The sequence below is a fragment of the Argopecten irradians genome, chromosome 3 (assembly GCF_041381155.1).
Source record: "Argopecten irradians isolate NY chromosome 3, Ai_NY, whole genome shotgun sequence".
Taxonomy (NCBI): domain Eukaryota; kingdom Metazoa; phylum Mollusca; class Bivalvia; order Pectinida; family Pectinidae; genus Argopecten; species Argopecten irradians.
Genome location: NC_091136.1, coordinates 27,455,316 through 27,474,743, shown reverse-complemented (window position 1 = coordinate 27,474,743; position 19,428 = coordinate 27,455,316). Strand labels below are relative to the sequence as shown.

At 36.8% G+C, this 19,428-nt stretch overlaps 1 protein-coding gene across 2 annotated transcripts; it reads left to right on the top strand.

Annotated features, from left to right (window-relative positions):
* The first annotated feature begins 10,971 nt into the window (after nucleotides 1-10,971).
* On the top strand, nucleotides 10,972-17,666 carry LOC138318063 (fibrous sheath CABYR-binding protein-like). 2 transcript variants are annotated; one of them, XM_069260126.1, is made up of 6 exons: nucleotides 10,972-11,650; nucleotides 11,753-11,953; nucleotides 13,727-13,767; nucleotides 13,983-14,080; nucleotides 14,535-14,628; nucleotides 15,064-17,666. In XM_069260126.1, the coding sequence occupies exons 1-6, from the start codon at nucleotides 10,972-10,974 to the stop codon at nucleotides 15,121-15,123; spliced, it is 1,173 nt and encodes a 390-aa protein (XP_069116227.1). In that variant the 3' UTR covers nucleotides 15,124-17,666. The 2 variants fall into 2 exon arrangements, with proteins under 2 accessions (XP_069116227.1, XP_069116226.1); XM_069260125.1 differs by having other exon boundaries at nucleotides 10,972-11,953.
* The last annotated feature ends 1,762 nt before the right edge of the window (nucleotides 17,667-19,428 follow it).

The window sequence follows — 19,428 nt, the reverse complement described above, 5'->3', positions numbered from 1 at the left end:
TTGCTATTTTAAGGTTTTCATTTTTTGTACTTTTTTCTGTAACCATGGAAACATTGCTGAAAATGGCAGATTTTTGCGTAAGAATAGTTTCCGGAGCACAACTCTAAAACCAGCAGAGATATTTCCATGAAAATTCATAGATACATTGTTCTTATGGTCTAGTAGTGCCTTTTGCTATTTTTAGGTTTTCACTTTTCGTGCTTTTTTCTGTAACCATAGAAACATTGCTGAAAATATCATATTTTTGTAGCAGGTTCATTTCTGGAGCATAAATCTAACACCAGCAGAGATATTTCCACGAAACTTCATAGACACATTCTTTTTATGGTCTAGTTGTACCTTTTGCTATTTTTAGGTTTTCATTTTTTGCACTTTTTCCGTTACCATGGAAACATTGCTGAAAATATCATGGTAAATGGTAAATGGTAAATGTTACTTTGCAAAACTCCACCCATCTTTGTGTATATAGTCTACTATAAATGTCAAGGCTGTATACCTGATTCAACAATTGCAGCCCCGCTCTACTTGAATTATACACCATCTTTCTTTAGCTCAACTGCCTTTTTCCTGTTTTTTTTCATACACATAAGTCTCCACAATCAAACTTACTTCAGCTTTGATATCTCCATTGGCGGGGGATCTGAATGACTATGTCCTTGTCAATATTACTATAGTGCCAGCAGCTTGCCCCCAACCAATATGACGTGTGCCCCCTATCCTTTGAGACTAGTGCTCCTACCCATCCTGAATAAGACTGGTGTCCTCTACCCTTTGTGACAAGTTCTGCCCCACTCCAGTATGACTTGTGCCCCTTATTCAGTATGACTGGTGCCCCTTGCCCTTTGTGACTAGTTCTGCCCCACTCCAGTATAACTGGTGCTCCCTCCTCAGTATGACTGGTGCCCCTTGCCCTTTGAGACTTGTACCCCCTGTTCTTCATGACTACTTCATACTGCCCTACCCTAGTATGACTGGTGCCCCTTATTCAGTATGACTGGTGTCCTCTACCCTTTGTGACTAGTTCTGCCCCATTCCAGTATGACTGGTGCTCCCTCCTCAGTATGACTGGTGCCCCTTGCCCTTTGAGACTTGTACCCCCTGTTCTTCATGACTACTTCATACTGCCCTACCCTAGTATGACTGGTGCCCCTTATTCAGTATGACTGGTGCCCCCACCCCAGTATGACTAGTGCCCCCACCCCAGTATGACTAGTGTCCCCACCTCAGTATGACTGGTGCCCCCAACCCAGTATGACTGGTGCCCCTTGTCCTTTGAAACTTGTACCCCCTGTTATTCGTGACTACTTCATACTGCCCAGTATGACTGGTGCCTTTCCTATCAGATGATTTTGAGATAACCCAGCTGACACATCATCAGGTTCATTGGTCAGCCTCTGTAGGCCTTGTACTACCAGATGTCTGGGTTGGTGAGGTCATACTGCCACTTAGGGTCATGTCCAGTCATTTATCTACCCATCAACACTCTCACCAGCATCCTGATCTTATCTCACAACACCTATACCAAACCTATATATTTATTATAAGGAGCACTTTCTCCACTGACAGCATCACCAGTCTGATAGATAAATATCTGTGAATACAGTGATTAACTACATGGCAAGCAATGCTTAAAACTGTTGATACTGTGGAAGTGCGACTGGGTCTTGGTACATGTTTGTGGTGTCAAATAATTTCCTAGTTTTCAGCAGTTCAGAAAATGAAGAGTTTTCTTAAAGTAACATGGTAGTAACAGTAAGCAACTGCTGTATGATCCACCTGCCCTACCAAACATCAGAATTTCTTTGATATCTGACGAAAACAAATTTTGACAATATCAAAATACATAGTATGGGGATCAGAAAAACCTTAGGAATACCAGACATCATTAATTTCAATAGGAGTGAAATCTCTGGCATGTAGCCATGGGGATTCTACTGATAACTAGAGTGCATGCTGAACAGAGAGATAAACAAACAAGATCAGGATATGTCTATCCTGTGTGTGCAAATTTAGTGTTGATGGTGCTAACCTGCATCAAAGGGAATCAACATTAGACAAGTGATGCGGGACCAACACATCATTCACTACAAATGTCAAATTAGCCAGGCAGCTGTGGTTACTGACCACGACCGAGACATGCATGGTGATAATGTCAGGTGACCCATGGTGTTGGTGTTGGGTCTAGACAAGGATAACTCCATCTGGCCCAGTAATGACTTGTGATGGTAATGACATGGGGCCTTGTGGGTATACAGCCCACCACCATTCGCCATCACAAAGGGAGAGGGAAGACAGATCAAGTATCTTACCAATGACACAAAGGGAGGGAGAGACAAAAGTATTTTCACATATATTGTACACACTGGTAACCAAGAGCCCACAGGGCACAATACTTCTTCCTATCTTGCTTTAAAAATCTTTCATTTGATTTAGAAAAATGGACTTGTCACTCAATTCCTATAGATTGATATCTGTGAATAAAATGATAATTGTGAAGTTTGAAATTAGTCAAAGAATATACAGTCAAATTTGCTATAAAGGAAACCCGTGTATAATGGACAGACTCATGAACCCCATTTGGTGCAATTTACTACTTAGTTGACCTCCATATAAAGGATATCTCTCTATAAGGGACAGTTTTGCTATGTGTCTTTGTTGTCCTTTATAGACAGGTTTTACTGTTCCCCAGTGTATATATTAATTCTTATGTTCAACAGTATATTATATACTCTAAGGGAACATTGAGGTATGAATGGCAAACTCATGATGTCTCCAAAATCATAGAAAGAACAAGGTGGCATTATGAACAGGTTTATACTGTATTTTACTTTATTATACATTTGTACTATTTACTGGATATAGATAGTTGATGAGGTTCAAAAAATCAGACTGCCGTGGTGTGATAATTCAGTATAATAAGTCCATAGATTAGTCTCCTCCTCATCTCACTGTCTGTACTGTAGACTTGTGAGTGTGGTGATAACACTGATAGTGTTGATCAATGACTGTAATCTGATAACAATGATATACTACACAAATTACTCCAAGTACCTGCTCTACACACTATCAAAGTACCTCAGACATCTCTGGTAAGGTGAGTAATATATTGTGCATTTACATAATTACTATATGGATTCCTATGATGTTTCTGTAAAATTTACTTTGCAAAATTTGTGCTGTGCTTCCTCTTGCATTATGTATCAAGTATTCTCAGGAATATTTACCTTACTGGATTTTGTATATTGTCTTTCTGTGGACCATTTACCTTACTGGAGTTTGTATATTGTCTACCTGTGGACTGTTTATAATACTGGAGTTTGTATATTGTCTACCTGAGGACCATTTGCCATACTGGAATTTGTATATTGTCTACCTGTGGACTATTTATAATACTGGAGTTTGTATATTGTCTACCTGTGGACCATTTACCATACTGGAATTTGTATATTGTCTTCATATGGACCATTTACCGTACTGGATTTTGTATACTGTCTACCTACCTGTGGACCATTTACTATTCTGGAGTTTGTATATTGTCTGACAATTTACCATACTGGAGTTTGTATATTGTCTTCATATGGACCATTTACCGTACTGGATTTTGTATACTGTCTACCTACCTGTGGACCATTTACTATTCTGGAGTTTGTATATTGTCTGACAATTTACCATACTGGAGTTTGTATATTGTCTACCTGTGGACCATTTACCGTACTGGATTTTGTATACAGTCTACCTGTGGACCATTTACTATTCTGGAGTTTGTATATTGTCTAACTGTGGACCATTTACCATACTGGAGTTTGTATATTGTCTACCTGTGGACCATTTACCGTACTGGATTTTGTATATTGTCTACCTACCTGGACCATTTACTATACTGGAGTTTGTATATTGTCTACCTGTGGACTATTTATAATACTGGAGTTTGTATATTGTCTACCTGTGGACTATTTATAATACTCTAGTTTGTATATTGTCTACCTGTGGACTATTTATAATACTGGAGTTTATATATTGTCTACCTGTGGACTATTTATAATACTGGAGTTTATATATTGTCTACCTGTGGACTATCTATAATACTGGAGTTTGTATATTGTCTACCTGTGGATTATTTATAATACTGGAGTTTGTATATTGTATACCTGTGGACTATTTATAATACTGGAGTTTATATATTGTCTACCTGTGGACTATTTATAATACTGGAGTTTGTATATTGTCTACCTGTGGACTATTTATAATACTGGAGTTTATATATTGTCTACCTGTGGACTATTTATAATACTGGAGTTTGTACATTGTCTACCTATGGACTATTTATAATACTGGAGTTTATATATTGTCTACCTGTGGACTATTTATAATACTGGAGTTTATATATTGTCTACCTGTGGACTATTTATAATACTGGAGTTTGTATATTGTCTACCTGTGGACTATTTATAATACTGGAGTTTGTATATTGTCTTCATGTGGACAATTTACCATACTGGAGTTTGTATATTGTCTTCATGTGGACAATTTACCATACTGGAGTTTGTATATTGTCTACCTGTGGACCATTTACCATACTGTAGTGTATATACTGTATTTCTAAGGATCATATTGTCAATTTCAGGAATTAGAATATTGAAGTGCGTTACCTTAGAATTATCTAAATACAGAATGGTGTTTGTATTCATCCAGTGAAGAATATCCTACATTCTGTGTGAATTGTATACCTCTGAGACCAATGCCCCTTGTATTGTTTACCAAAGTCACCATGCCTACAGAAAGGTTAACCAGTTTCATTACTTAGATATCATTATGTTGGACAACTTGCAAGGTCATTGTGAAGGTCATTGTTGTTACCTTCATGATGAAAATTATTGTATTCCTTACTGATTTGATTATTACACATATTTTCAAATATATTAGTAACTCACGAGGTTAAATGATGAATCATACTTTGAATTCAAGGTTTCAATGTCAAGGCCAAGGTCACAGATAACAGTTGTAAAAACATACAAACATTTTAATCAGTACATCATCTTCAGGTAGAATGCCTATGTGTGTGAAAATTTCAGAGTGAATAGTACAGCTTGATTTTTACACTACACTGAAACTAATTTTACATGGGACAGAGGCCGATATATCTAACAGTCACAGATATTCTACATTCAGGCCATTGACCTAAGATCTAAGACTATCAGAAACTTTGCTAAGTTCAGACATTAAATGATAGTAATAGACTGAAATCTTAGCCAGAAATGATGAGTCTACTTTGACATTCCTTTACAGAGAATGTTTCATTCATGGGTAGATGTATGTCTCTAAGTCAGTGAAGTGTATCAGATTGTTGTCCCCACCCCTATACTGCATGTAGTAGTAGACGGCAGGCAATCCTCCGATTAGCTCCATTCTCCGATTTCACCTGTGTGTCTGTGTCTTTGTCAGGTACATACCTGACATAGCTTGCTTCAATTAACTCCTCTGTCATTGTTATTAGTATGACAGCTACTAATTAGTGAGCTACTCACAGAAATACTGTATTATTTACAAATTACACATGTTTGTGAAAAGTTTTTGTATTAGAATGGAGAAACCTGAAGTGATATTACAATAATAGACCAGTAGATGGGAACTGGAGATAGAGTCTGAACTACTTATGTATTGTACCAATGTAGGATAGTAGTTTGGGGTACCCCTATGTATTGTAGATAGTGTTGGAGGCATCCCTTCCTATAGCTCAAAATAGGATGAGATATAAATGTGTGGTCTGAAGAAAAAAAAAAAAACTCATTTTTGAAAAACAATAACTTCATCAAATTAAAAACCTAATTGGTACATTGTCTTTCTGTCCAACTTAGTAATTTGTATTAGATGTCCTTTTACATGTATATTACCACAAGTCCTCGACCTTGGGATCCCATGTGGGGCAGTTGCCAGGTACTGACTGACCACTGGTCAGTGGTTTTTCTCTGGGTACTCCAACTTCCTTCCAGCAATAAACCTGGCACATCCTTAAATGACCCTGGCTGTTAATAGAATGCTCAACCAAAAAACCCTAATAAAGAAGTTATGATTATCAGGGAGGGACCTAACAGAATAAGGGGCTAAACTTCTTTAGCAGTCAGGTGGAATCAGTTTGAGAGTATAAGGATGGACGTTTGTTACCACTAATATAAGGCAGTAGGGCTGGTTTCTGAGGCCTAGATTTACGATAAATCTAATGTGGTCAGTGTGTCTAGCCATAAATCCATTACAGGTCTACTGAGGCCAGTATATAAGTTCTGATCAATGGTTCAGTAACGGCAGGTATAGCCAGATTAACCCTGCTTTACTTCACTGATGGGTTTGGTTATAGGGTCGTCTGTGTCTAAATATCAGTGTTCAATTAGGATCACACCTTCCTCATGGAAAAAGGGAGGGTGGGCAGTGGTACAGAGGAAAGGATTGGTGCAAGTAATGTTAAATTGCCCTGGGGAGGAAATATATCGTGGTTTAAAGATAGTTTAATTACTACTCTTCCTGAGTGTAGGAAAAAGAGAAAGGTTTTGAATAAGTAGAATTATACTTCTGATGGATTTTACAATGGAACAAAAAAGTTAAGTTTACTTCAACTGGAATTAAAGCTCTCCAAGGATACACATTGGGGAGAGAAGCTGTTGCAATAATGATGGAGACACAGAGAGAAAAAGAGGCCGTATATTATTTGATAGTTCATGAAACGGGATTTGGGAAAAAAGGAGAAGAAAATGAAAATGCATATTATAACTCAAGTATAAATGTGTGAAAATGATGTAATGTAAATGTATTAAAGTGTTTAAAGATGGCTGTAGATAATAGAAAGTATTAAAACTAAGCACTGGTATTGATAAGCCATTTATATTGGAACTGCAAAGGATAAAATATAAATGTGTACTCTATAGCTGAGTGGAAAGTAGGAGGGTAAAATTGTAAGTGAAGTGAGACAGTATTGGCTGGGTAGAGTAGTGGATTCCATAAGTCTGAGTTATCTGATAGCATTAGCAGCTGTTTACCACTAAATATATGTAGGTCAATTGTAATGCACTTAAAAAAACACAGAGTTGTAACCTAATTCTAGCCAGATATTCCAGGAATCCTGCTAGTAAGATGGAACTCTGTCTACTGGAAGATGTTTGTAACTCGCATTTTTTTTGGCAAAAAAACCCATGTCAGCATTTGAAATGTGATTTTGAATGAGATGTTTTATTCATAGAGAACGGTGTTAATGATTGATTAATTTTCTTAGTTCTTACTGCTCTATGTACTCTTAGGTGTACATGTCTCTGTAACACCCTTCTGAGCACACGTTTGCCTGTTTCTTTGGGATAATGTTTAAAAAAATAGTGATGAACTTTGTCAAGAATAACTTACAATCAAACATAACATAATGTGACACACATTCATTGAATGATTTGAGATTAAAGGAAGGTCAGAAGAGGTCGATGTAGTTCACAGAGTTCTGTTGTCACATAAAATGTTAATTGAAACGCCAGTTTACTCTTCCATTTACATTTTGTACTTGCAATGATCATTTAAGTTTCCTTGTTAATTTGATTCAATGCTTAAATCATAAAATTCCCTTTCCTTCAGATAATTTATTAAACAGGTGAAAGACCTTAGGGAAATAATACTGAAATAGTATAATTTTTGTTCATTTTCCTCTTTCTGTACGAGCCAGGACAGCCTTGAGAAGCCTTGGATGAGATTACAGGAGATTTCACTAGCCTAATCCTGTGGATGTGTACAGGGCTGTGTTCTGGGACACAGATGTGACACCCTAGATGTAATAAGAACTGCTGTATTGACATATAATTGTCAGTATCGGAGTATAATTACATTACATCCTTACCATTGGCCCAAATTACCTCGGATGATTTTGATTGTCTGACATATCTAAGTATATCTGGATTCAAGCAATTGAATGCTTGATTACGATATATACCATTGAAAAAGTCAGTGCATTACTTGTAACGAAATTTTGTTTAATTCTTTTCCTGTCAGCTGAGTTAATCTGATTGGCTAAGTTGTGACATTCTCTAAGCTGGCTTGCCACCTCAGATAGTCCATATGCCAAACTTATGACTTGTCTTGTCACATCATATAACTCTAGGTTTGTTTGTCACATTAGATGACCTCATTACCAAACAATTGTGACAGGCAAGGCTGTCTTTGTCACTTCTGATTACAGAAGGTTGGTCTGTTACCTCAGCCAATATTGAGAATAGTAGGTTGGCTAGTGACCTCAGATTGGCTGATCGATTGCCTGATTGCTTAACTTGTGACAGGCGAGGCTAGTTTGTTACCTCAGATAGTGACCATTATTGCCCTATTTGAAAAAAGTAGGTTTGCTAGTGACCTCAGATTCCCTAAGTTGTGACAGACGAGTCTAGGTTGTTACCTTAGATAGTGACCATTATTGCCAAACTTGAGAATAGTAGGTTGACTAGTGACCTCAGATTGCCTGATTGCCGAACTTGTGACAGGCAAGGCTAGTTTGTTACCTGGATAGTTTTATTGCCTAGTGTGTGAACTTTAGCCTTGTCAACTCAGACCTGTTATATACTATCCATTTGGCTGAATCAATCCACCACATAGAATGATCAACTTATGTTAAAAAAAAACCCACACACAATACATCTGTACTTTGCCTAAAAGTTATATGCATTATTCCTGGACATTAGTCAGTTTGTGACTATGCATGCTTTCTTGCATGTGCAGATGTTCCTAGATGACAGTTCATGGGCCTGTGTATCTGTATAATCTACCAGTAATTGGCTTTCATCAGCACATCCTGTAGATACACAGTGATTGATGTGCTGGCCTCAGGCCTCTACCCAGAACTCTAGATTTACCTGGGATTTACCTTAAATGTGCACCTTATGCTGGTACTATAGGCAATATAAATCGCCATACCTGGCCAGGAATGTCTGCTGAAATCTTACTGTAACAGCTGTCATAATCAATAGTAAGTACTTTTGTGTTAGCCCCTTATAAATCTGTAAGTAAATCATACATCTATTTACAAAAAATCCTGACTGTAAATAGAAAATTATTATTCAGCATTGTAAGGCATGTTATTAACCGAGCCCCATCGTCTCCACCGAATACAGCAACATCTGCTGCAGGGGTAACTTTCTGCTGATGCGACAATGCAGCATGCAGTTTTCAAGTAATGAGATTAGGAATTCCCTTGTGTTGGTCTAATAGCTGAGACAAATGTCGACTTGTGTGGAACCGACTGTAAAGTAACAGGGAAATCTTGTTTTAGTACTTGACTGTACTGTTGTAGACAATCAAGTCCATCATGCTGTCTTGTTATTTATTCTGGTGAAAGAGATTGATTAAATGCATTACAAAGGACAATTGTACTTCTCCATAGATAGTTTTACAATGGTCCTGAAACATTGATTATATATGATATACACATAATTATATTTGATACTTCATACAGATATACCTGGTATATATGTTTTGAATTAAGGGTGCATCTGAGATTTTCATTAAAACTGAAAGTGATAAGAGTTATCTCCAATTTGGTGTCTTTTTATAGATAAAAATTGATTTTCATTAGTTTTTGAGAATGATTAAAACCTTGCCAATTATGCTCAGGTCACAATGCCTTTAGCATTATTCTATGGAACCCTTTTAGTAAAAAGGAGATTAATCAGATGATATTTTATTCCTAAAAAGGGGCCATGGTGACCGAGTTGCTAAGAGGGCCAGATATTCTTCCATTAACCCACCAACCCTAGGTCATAAGACTGAAACTAATGCGAGTTAGTAGTCAGATACTGACTGTTAGTGGCTGGTTTTGTTTGTGAGGACTCTTGACTTTCCTCCTTCTCCAAAAACTGGCATGTCCTTAAGTGTCCCTAGCTGTGTGAATAGCACTGTTACGAAGGAACTTGCTACTTGCATAAAGAGAATATACATCAGGAATTTTACTAAAGCTGATGTTCATTTTTTGCTTAACTTCTTGTGTATATACAATAAGATCACTCAACTCTATTTCTCAGCAGTAACAGAGGAACACTACAAGAATTGGCCAAGTTGTAAGAGTTATCAGATTCTTGCAAATCCTATGAAATTGAATCTTTACACATTACAGATAAACAGAAAACAGTCAAAAGCAAGTCAATTATTTATAAGATCTTTGTCCGAAACATGTTTACTTGGCAAATTAGATTTTCTGAGAGCTTTTGTGTGTGTTGCTATGGCAGCTTGTGACATTGATGTCTATATTTTCGGATGCTAGTCAGGAAATGGTCTTCATACAACATTCTACTTAGTGAATGGTGATCAGGTTTTCTAGATAAAACACTGGATCAGTGTATGGGAAATCTGATTTAGAGAGATTGGCTGGGATGACTAACCGACATTCACTTTATAGCACTCAATGAAATATTATAATATTCAGCCTGCTGATTTAGGTATCTTTGTGTGTTATTATCTTAGATTTAGGAGTCAAGTCTGTGTTCATAAACAATAATGGAGGCAGAAGGCTTTTGGTAAAAAGTGAAAGCTTTATCACCATGATAGCCTTGTCTCAAAACTAATCTTAAAACCATTCAGACATAAGTTCATTCTTATTTACTTAAAACATGTTTTCAGAGCGTAGAGTTCACTGTAAGTATTTGGAGTTTATATAAATAAGATATTGTTTTAGAAAATGTATAGATGGGGTAATATTTATTTGGTAAGTCTAAACCATTCATGTGTTTTATTGTTTTAATAGATAGGACTACTGCTGGATGAGTCATGGGTTCATGAAGTATAATATGATATATATATGGCATTGTAGATTTTGGTACTAAATATATCACTTCAATATTTAATTGTATGAGAGTTAATGTTATAAAGCTGGAGGAGTTGCCTCCCTTGATTCTATGAAAACTGCTTACAAGAATAATGTTGTGTGTTTCAGATTCATCGATACTGACACAGAAGTAACCAACCATGGGGAATAAAAGTGGTAAGCAAAAGAAAAAGGACAAAGAGGCAAAGAACAAAGAGGAGGCTGAAGAACAAAAGGTAAACGGCACAGCAGAGGAGAAACCTGCAGAAGAAGCCGCGAGTGAAAATCCCGCAGCTGAAACAGCTAATGATAATGAAAATGAAGGTGAGAAAGGCGGTGGGGGTGATGGTGGTGGGGAGGCATGTGACCAGGCAAAGGCTGGGGACGAGGCACCACAACAAACTGTTACTAACACTAGTGAAACAAAGACTGACAATGACAATAGTACACCTGCCAGTACAGGGGAAAGTGTACAAAGTGTAGATAATAATCATTCTGATACTAAGGAAGAAGTGAGTCCCCCCAGTCAAACACAGTCTGTAGTAGAAACTAGTGAACCTGAAAAAGTAGTAGAAGTAGCAAAACAGGAAATAGTTAGTGAAACAAAAGCTCCTGTAGAGGAAACAGTTGCACCACAACAGGAAACAAAAGTAGAAGTACAGCCTCCCACGCCAGTGGAAGAACAACCAGCACCAGTGGAGGAACCACCTGCACCTCCAGCACCAGTAGAGGAGCCGCAAGCACCAGTAGAGGAGCCACCAGCACCACCTGCTCCAGTAGAGGAGCCACCAGCACCAGTGGAAGAGCCACCGGCGCCAGTGGAAGAGCCACCAGCACCACCTGCTCCAGTAGAGGAGACAAAAGCACCAGTAGATGAGCCATCGGCACCACCCGCTCCAGTGGAGGAGCCACCATCACAAGTGGAAGAGCCAACAGCACCACCTGCTCCAGTGGAAGAGTCACCTGCACCAGTAGAGGAGCCACCGGCACCACCTGCACCAGTAGAGGAGCCACCGGCACCACCTGCTCCAGTGGAAGAACCTCCAGCACCACCTGCGCCTGTGGAAGAACCGCCAGCACCACCTGCACCTGTGGAAGAACCACCAGCACCACCTGCAGAAAGCACAGAACAGGAGACAAAAGGTCTGGTAAATTATTTTTTATAAACTTCATTTTTGTCACTTTAATCCTGTGTTGATAAAGTAACTTTTTGTTTGCTCCTTTTTCAGTTCTTATAATTATATATGTATGGCTTATGTTTAGGTAATCTTTTTTCACCTTTCATTCTTATATTTCTCTATATTATCACCCTAATTTTTTTCTTGCTTTTTAGTATTTTTTTTTCAATTGTGTTGCAGTTTGATTAAAAATTATTATAAGGAAGGTCAGAATTTCTTTTGAAGTTTCTTTTTCATTAATCTTCTGATTAAAATATCGAACATCTTAAATCTAAAATTGTCACCTTATTTTGACATTAACCTCTGGACAGAGTTATCCTAGTAACGACCTTGAAGTAGGAGAGATGATGACATTGTATCGTCACATTGTACAGTTAAATCTACGCGTCACGGATTTTAATTGATGACGGTGGGACCTTCTCCATACATTACAGTTTTAGGTAGTGAGATGGTGTGGAGGTTTACTGTAGAAATATGTATAAATCATTTACATATGTGGTAGAGATGAGGCATGTGGTTAGGGTTATCTTTACCTATAGTGATATGTTAGATGGAGCATGCATGGAAAACCTGTGTTTGATATGGTTCAGGTTTTTGTGGAGGTTTTGAGGGTTTTTCTTGTACAAATCATCTGGTCACAACCCTTTGACCATAACAAGACAATAACTTATCGCAGGCCTCACCTTAAAGTTGTGCTCTGATAAAATAATTTTGGTCTTCACAAATTTGTCATTTGAATGGAATTAGGGGATATTAAGCAGAAAGGGCTACAACAGAAATGTTGAACTTGTATAAAATGAATGCCTTCCAAACAAATATGGGGGGGGGAGATGCAAGGCTTATAGTGGGAAAGATATTTTCTTTGGACAAATATTAAGAGAAAAGTCATTGAAATAAGATGGTTTTAATGCCATGTTTATGACTGGCACGATGAATTACTAAGTAACACAGTCAGTTTATCACAGATAGTAGAGTATACTCCTACTTTTTGATTAGTCTATATGCTGTAGTGGTTTGGTGGCTAGACTTATATACTAACCCTGGTAATCTGTTCTCTCTCTAAACATTTACTAGAAGTGCTGTTTTATCATATTATGTCTTTGCATTAATTATAGAGTTTTCTCCCTTGTCAGTAGGTTCCCATTTTGACATCATTATTTTGTGAGCGAAATGTGCATTATTTTCCCTGAAAAGTATGATGTTGCGCTCACAAACATGTGAGGTCACATTCAATACCTACCCACAAGGACAGATAACTCTATAATATGCCAACCCAGATTGCAATGTTATTAGACATACAGTTGTCAACAATATATCATATTCTGTCTACGCATTAATTACAGAGTTTTCTCCCTTGTCAGTAGGTTCCCATTTTGACGTCATTATTTTGTAAGCGAAATTTGCATCATACTTTTAAGGGAAAATAATGCTGGGCTCACAAACATGTGAGGTCACATTCAATACCTACCCACAAGGACAGATAACTCTATAATATGCCAATACAGAATTGCAATGTTATTAGACATGTAACAGTAAATTATAATATCTTCATACAGTTGTCAACAATAGCTTTCTTTTGTAAACCTTTATTTCCATTTTAATTAGTTTTCATTCTTCCTATACATATATAAGAATATTGTTCTATTGTTAATTGTCAATGATATCATTACTAAAAAGACAACTACTGTACAATGCATGTATCTGAATTGAAATGTTTTATACTATCACTGCCCTACAGGAGATGCGCCCCCTTTGCCTGAGAATCCTCCCCCCAGTAAGGTAAGTTAGATCACCTGTCATAAATAGTCTATTTGATCTAATAATGTTACAGACAGGGAAATATATTACAATATCTAACCAGTATAATCTCATTCTAATATATTTGGTACATAAGAATTCTGTAATTTTCTATACTGGGTTGAACATCAGCTACCAGGGCCCAAGTGTTCAAAAGGTGATTTATACCTAACTAGATTGTTTCTCTTGCTGTACAGACGATAGCCACCCAGTTTAAATGGGACAATGATGGAAACACTGTACTAGTCAGCGGCTCCTTCAACGACTGGAAGGAGAAGGTTCCTCTAGAGAAACAGTAAGTATAAATGTTTACTTCTTTAGTTGCGTTTACGATCATGCATTTTTAACTTAGAGCTGTATGGTAGTATTGTATATTTATTGGCTCACCATCATAAGATCCATTTATAATTGTCTGTGGTGTGGCATCTGTCCTCTGTCCGTTAACAATCCATATTATTTCTAATGCTTTGAAAGTATGTACTTCAGGGTATAAAATACTTTTTTTACCATTTGTATGAAATTAAGGAAGGATGGTATAATGTTACCAATATGACTCCATCTCTGTGTCTTGTCTCATGTCCTATTCAGATTTCATAAAAACGAGGAAGGAATTTCCAGAATATTAACTCTTTAAATCATCTAAATCAAGGACTGGAACAGTCCATTATAAAATCTCAGGGATGGATGAGTGGTGAAGTTTGAATGATTGATAGTCTGTATGTATACTAACCATAGATTTGGTGTTACAGGGAGGCTGTGTTTTCTGTGACTGTTGACCTACCCGAGGGAGAATATGTTTACAAGTTCCTTGTCGATGATGAGTGGCTGATCAACAAAAACCAAGTATGATATCAATATTCTCCCGATTTCTAGTTTGTTAACTCTCCTTGGTCTACTTGTTCAATTTCAAGACATAAAAACAAAAATGTCCTATTTGAAGCCGTTTTGTATTTCTTTTTTTAAATTGGGTCTTATTTGTGCTCACTTTGTGTTTGATATGGGTAAGCGTGCCTAAACGCCATGATTACATCATGATACAAGAAAGAGGCTAACTATAGAAATTTTGTTGACATTTTAGAAGTTCTAAGGAGAAAATTAAAATGAAGTAAGATAATTATTTCATGTGATTGATGTACCTCTACATGTAGATCATCATTGTGAGCAAAACTATCCTTCAGGTATAAAAAAAATATTTTCATTTCATACCTATTGTATTTAACCTACACCTTTAACTAGGAGGGGGAAAAACTAATAAAAATGTTTCCTTTTATTTTTCAGCCAATTAAGGCCGATAATGGAATTGAGAACAATGTAATAGTTGTCCGACCAGTGGGTTGAGTGTGCGAGTGTAACTTCTTGCTCCACCTCTTCAGTTGCCTCCCTTCCACATTTACAGTTGCCTCCCTTTGATGGCCCTACCGACCAATCCATCATCCAGAGGCATCTTGGGACTACAACCAAAGGCAGCTTCATATTACTGATCAACAACTATTATTCTCCCCAAGTCAATATTACTTGGATGGTTTTTCTTCTTAAAATTATTGTGTTAAATTTTGAAAATAATGAATTCCAGCCTTTTAGCTGTTAAATCTTCTATTTATGGTAAAAAGGGACCCATTTTTTTTTTTTTTTTTTTGTCTTGTAGATTTTTTCCATTTTGTTATGATTTTGAATTCTATTCCTTACATTTATCTACCATTATTGAATGATGTTTTTCCCTTCATTTTGTTTGCTATCATCCTAGGTCAAATTCCATACTCCTGTGAAAAGTTTTGTTTACCTGGTATGCATCCTGTTTTACATTGGTCGATATATGTTTTCTATACAAATTAATGTAGTTCCTTCTTATCAAGAATCTATAATTAATAGTGAGTAATTAAGTTAATTAAGTTAAGAGTGCTATGTAAAGTGCTTTTCTGCTTTTTATTTATATGTTCATTGTAGACAGTATATATTTCTATCAAAAGAGAATAAACAAAAAATGAATTGATGAAATAAAATGTGCTTTAAGAAAGGGAGACAACCCTTGAATATGGTGGAGTCTAGAACCAATCACATCATTGACAAATAGCTATTTCATCTCATATATATGTACAGCAACATTATATTTTCCCCCAAACATCAACTTAAAGACAATCTTTAGGGTAATACTTTTTTGTTTTGTAATTTGGATCGTTTTCTCTATGAGAAGATTTTATACAAAATTTTTGTTTTTTGTATTGTAAAATTGTATGAACCTATATGCGTTTCGCTTTGTAATTAAAGTATTATAATTTTTAACATTTGTACACTTTTCACCCTGGACAATATTTCATTTCTCCATTTGTATATGTAAATATCTATATCTTCATATTTTTCAAATATTAATATATTGTCATTCATATGCTATCAAATTTTTTATTGCAAGCAATTTAAAAACTTTGTGTACATTCAAAAAAGTGACATGATGTTCAATGCAAGTTAATGTTGTCTTTTGTGTTACCCGGTCTACCCTAATCAGTCACGATGGACTGTTCTGGTCTTTCACTGGGACTCTCCTATATGTGTTGGTAGGGGTGTCAGGAGAAGTAGAGGTGTGATTGCTACTGCTGAGAAGAGTGAAACAGGTGAGGGACATGTGATAGTCAGTTATAGCTGTAGAAGTTGTGCTGTATGTAGTAAAATAATAGGTGAATGGTTGTCATGGTATCTAGACACAACACTAGAGTGTGCAAACAGATGTCGCTGTATCTAGGTACCACTTTGTAGTGTGTGACCTTTTTCACTAGATTTAGACATCACTTTACTCTATATACCAGAATACAGATTGTGGCTATATCTAGACCAGTTGTCCATGTGACCAGTTGTCGATGTGACAAGTTGTCAGTGTAAGTGTGACCAGTTGTCCGTGTGACCAGTTGTCCATGTGACCAGTTGTCGCTGTAACTGCCACAAAACTGCCAGGTGTGTGACTAGTTGTCACTTTACCTTCTACATTATAGCTATAACTTGGATTGTGTAAGTTGACTGGCCTGTTATATGTTCCCTCGCCTTTTACAAGTGTAAGAAAGAGACATTATAGCTTGATATTTATATACTACATGTAGGTGGGATGAGGGTTCATACATTACCTTTAATACTCTTTAGGGAGAATTTAGTACCAAAATGTAAGGTTTATAGAGGCATCAGTTGTTAGTGAAGGATATTTCAAGTTCGAGAATATTTGGTGTGAATAGTGAATGGGTATGAAAATACTTTCCCATACAAAAATGATCAACCAGTCATGAAATGTAAAGTCCGTACAGAGATGTAGGCCTACAACCCATACAAAAATTAGAAATTATAGTCCATACATAGGTGAAAGTCAATACAGAGGTGAACACTCAGAAATGTACAGTCAGTATAGAGATGTACAGCCAGTACAGCGATGTACAGTCAGGGTTATACAACCAATACAGAGATGTACAGTCAGTATATAAATGTACAGTCAAAGGTGTACAGCCAGTAAAGAGATGTTCAGTCAGGGTTATACAACCAATACAGAGATGTACAGTCGGGTGTACAGTCTGTACAGTCTCTGTGGAGTCAGGTTTACAACCAATACAGATATGTACTGATGTACAATCAGTGTTGTACAGAAATGTACAGTCAGGGTTGTAGGGAGGTGTACAACAAGTGCAGAGGTGCAGGGTCAGTGCTGTACAATCAATATAGAGATTACAGTAAGTACAGAGGTGTACAAGATATATCCATGATGTACTCTCCATTACATCCCATACAGCTACAACAGTAAATCTGTGGAGACTTTGTAAACCTAGTGGTAATGATGGGGTGTCACAAAGTAGTTATAGTAAGTCAATCATCTGATTTCTCATTCAAAGTCAATAAAATGTTACCATCTCTTTATTTATTTTATTATTTTTTAATCATGACCACCACAGTCATTTTCTTACGATTGATAGTGACACATGCATGTATACCAGCATCCCCTGGACTGTGTTACAATAATACTGACATGGGTGACTTATATTGAAGTTTACAGAGAACAAAACCCAACTTCAAAGCCATCCAGTGTGCCAATATTCGATTTATTTGAGCCACTAGGGCTGGTTATAACGACAGTGATAGTAACCTTGGAATATTAAGGATAACATACAATTGACGTTATGTTAACAGTCAGGGTCATTTAAGGAGGATATTTCGTCAGTTATATCCTGTAGATACTCAGAATAACATATCTAACATTTATTTCTCACGTAATGGGGTACTAAATTAGTATATAAGTGTTACTCTCGCAGTAAAATCACTTCCAGCGATAAACATATTCTTGAAAGTACGGAAATACTCTTACTAATAGAAGATTCCAAATGTACTGGATATCCTAGATTGCAGCTACTGCTTTTCACTGTAAGAAGCATTTATGATTTGCATTATTGAAATTTGATGTTAAAAAACAGAGTCTGTTGAAGTGAATGATGAGGTTTTCTGTGTAAAACGCAGCACGAAACAGAGGAAAATAGCTAAACACTGCAACAAACATCATTGTCGGAAACCGAAGATGGTAATTTGATAGTCATGTTATTTTTTCGAAGATATAAAAACTGAGCATATACATGCACAATTATGGCCCAAATAATGCATACCTGGGTATATAAAAATTTAACAAGATCCCTGCATTTTTTCTGTAATAATAGCGGTAACAATTTAAACTTCAATGGCCAAAATCCGGAATTGCAACTGTCACCCCTCAGAAGATCAGTGCAAGATTAATATACATATGGACCGACCACGGATCCATCACAGCAGGTACAAAGTATGAAATATCGCCTATGTTTTCTGAGAATCTGCAGGAAAAAACTGTCAAATTTGATGTTTTCAATTCTAGATGTCTTGTGTTTCGTTTGGTAGGGTTTGAGACTGTTACAGTTTATACATTTATACTTGGTCCTATCATGTTATAGGCCACATTACCCATAAAACATCTAAAAATGGTCTATTGTACAATATGTTGGTGCAAATAAACTGTAACTTATTGTCAGTTCTTTATGAGAACGAGACTTGTCAGTTTTATCGAAACAATAGTGCTAACACTGAAAGCATAATCCAAGAAAGTTTTACGTCGGCAATGATGTCCGATCCACAGGGACCTGGCACGATTTTTTTACCAACAGTATGTATTATAGTGTCAAGGATATGAACTCGGCGGTAGAAAAAAACCCTTCATACTATTAATACTATAATCTATACATATACTGTTGTGAAAAAGTTCGTGGCAGGTCCCGGTGGTCCAATCGGTCCCAATATGAAATTTCTACAACTAAGGCCAATGAGAGCACATCAGTATACTTTTGGAAAAGGTGGTAATTAAAATTCGTGTCCAAACCAACACCTGCCGGTCGTGTAATTTTACAGTATATCCGAATATAGAGCATTGCACATCAAGAGAACTAAAGGGGAACTTTTGTGTTAACTTTTAGAAAGATAACTTCACTACGTTTTAAAAAATGGTGGACTTCGTCAACATGCAAGATGGCTTGTCAATTTGTTATAGTCAAGCTTTGAAGAATGTGCATGATTGGTATCCATTAAGACCAGGCGTCCTTTGTTCCATTGGCGACCTTCAGACACCTTATTATACCAACGTAGAGTAGTGAGATTTAATAG

Coding starts and splice junctions, on each gene's coding strand:
- LOC138318063 (XM_069260125.1), top strand. CDS start 10,972: ATGGGGAATAAAAGTGGTAAGCAAAAGAAAAAGGACAAAGAGGCAAAG. Junction 11,954..13,726: donor CACAGAACAGGAGACAAAAG/GTCTGGTAAATT, acceptor ACTGCCCTACAG/GAGATGCGCCCCCTTTGCCT. Junction 14,629..15,063: donor GGCTGATCAACAAAAACCAA/GTATGATATCAA, acceptor TTTATTTTTCAG/CCAATTAAGGCCGATAATGG.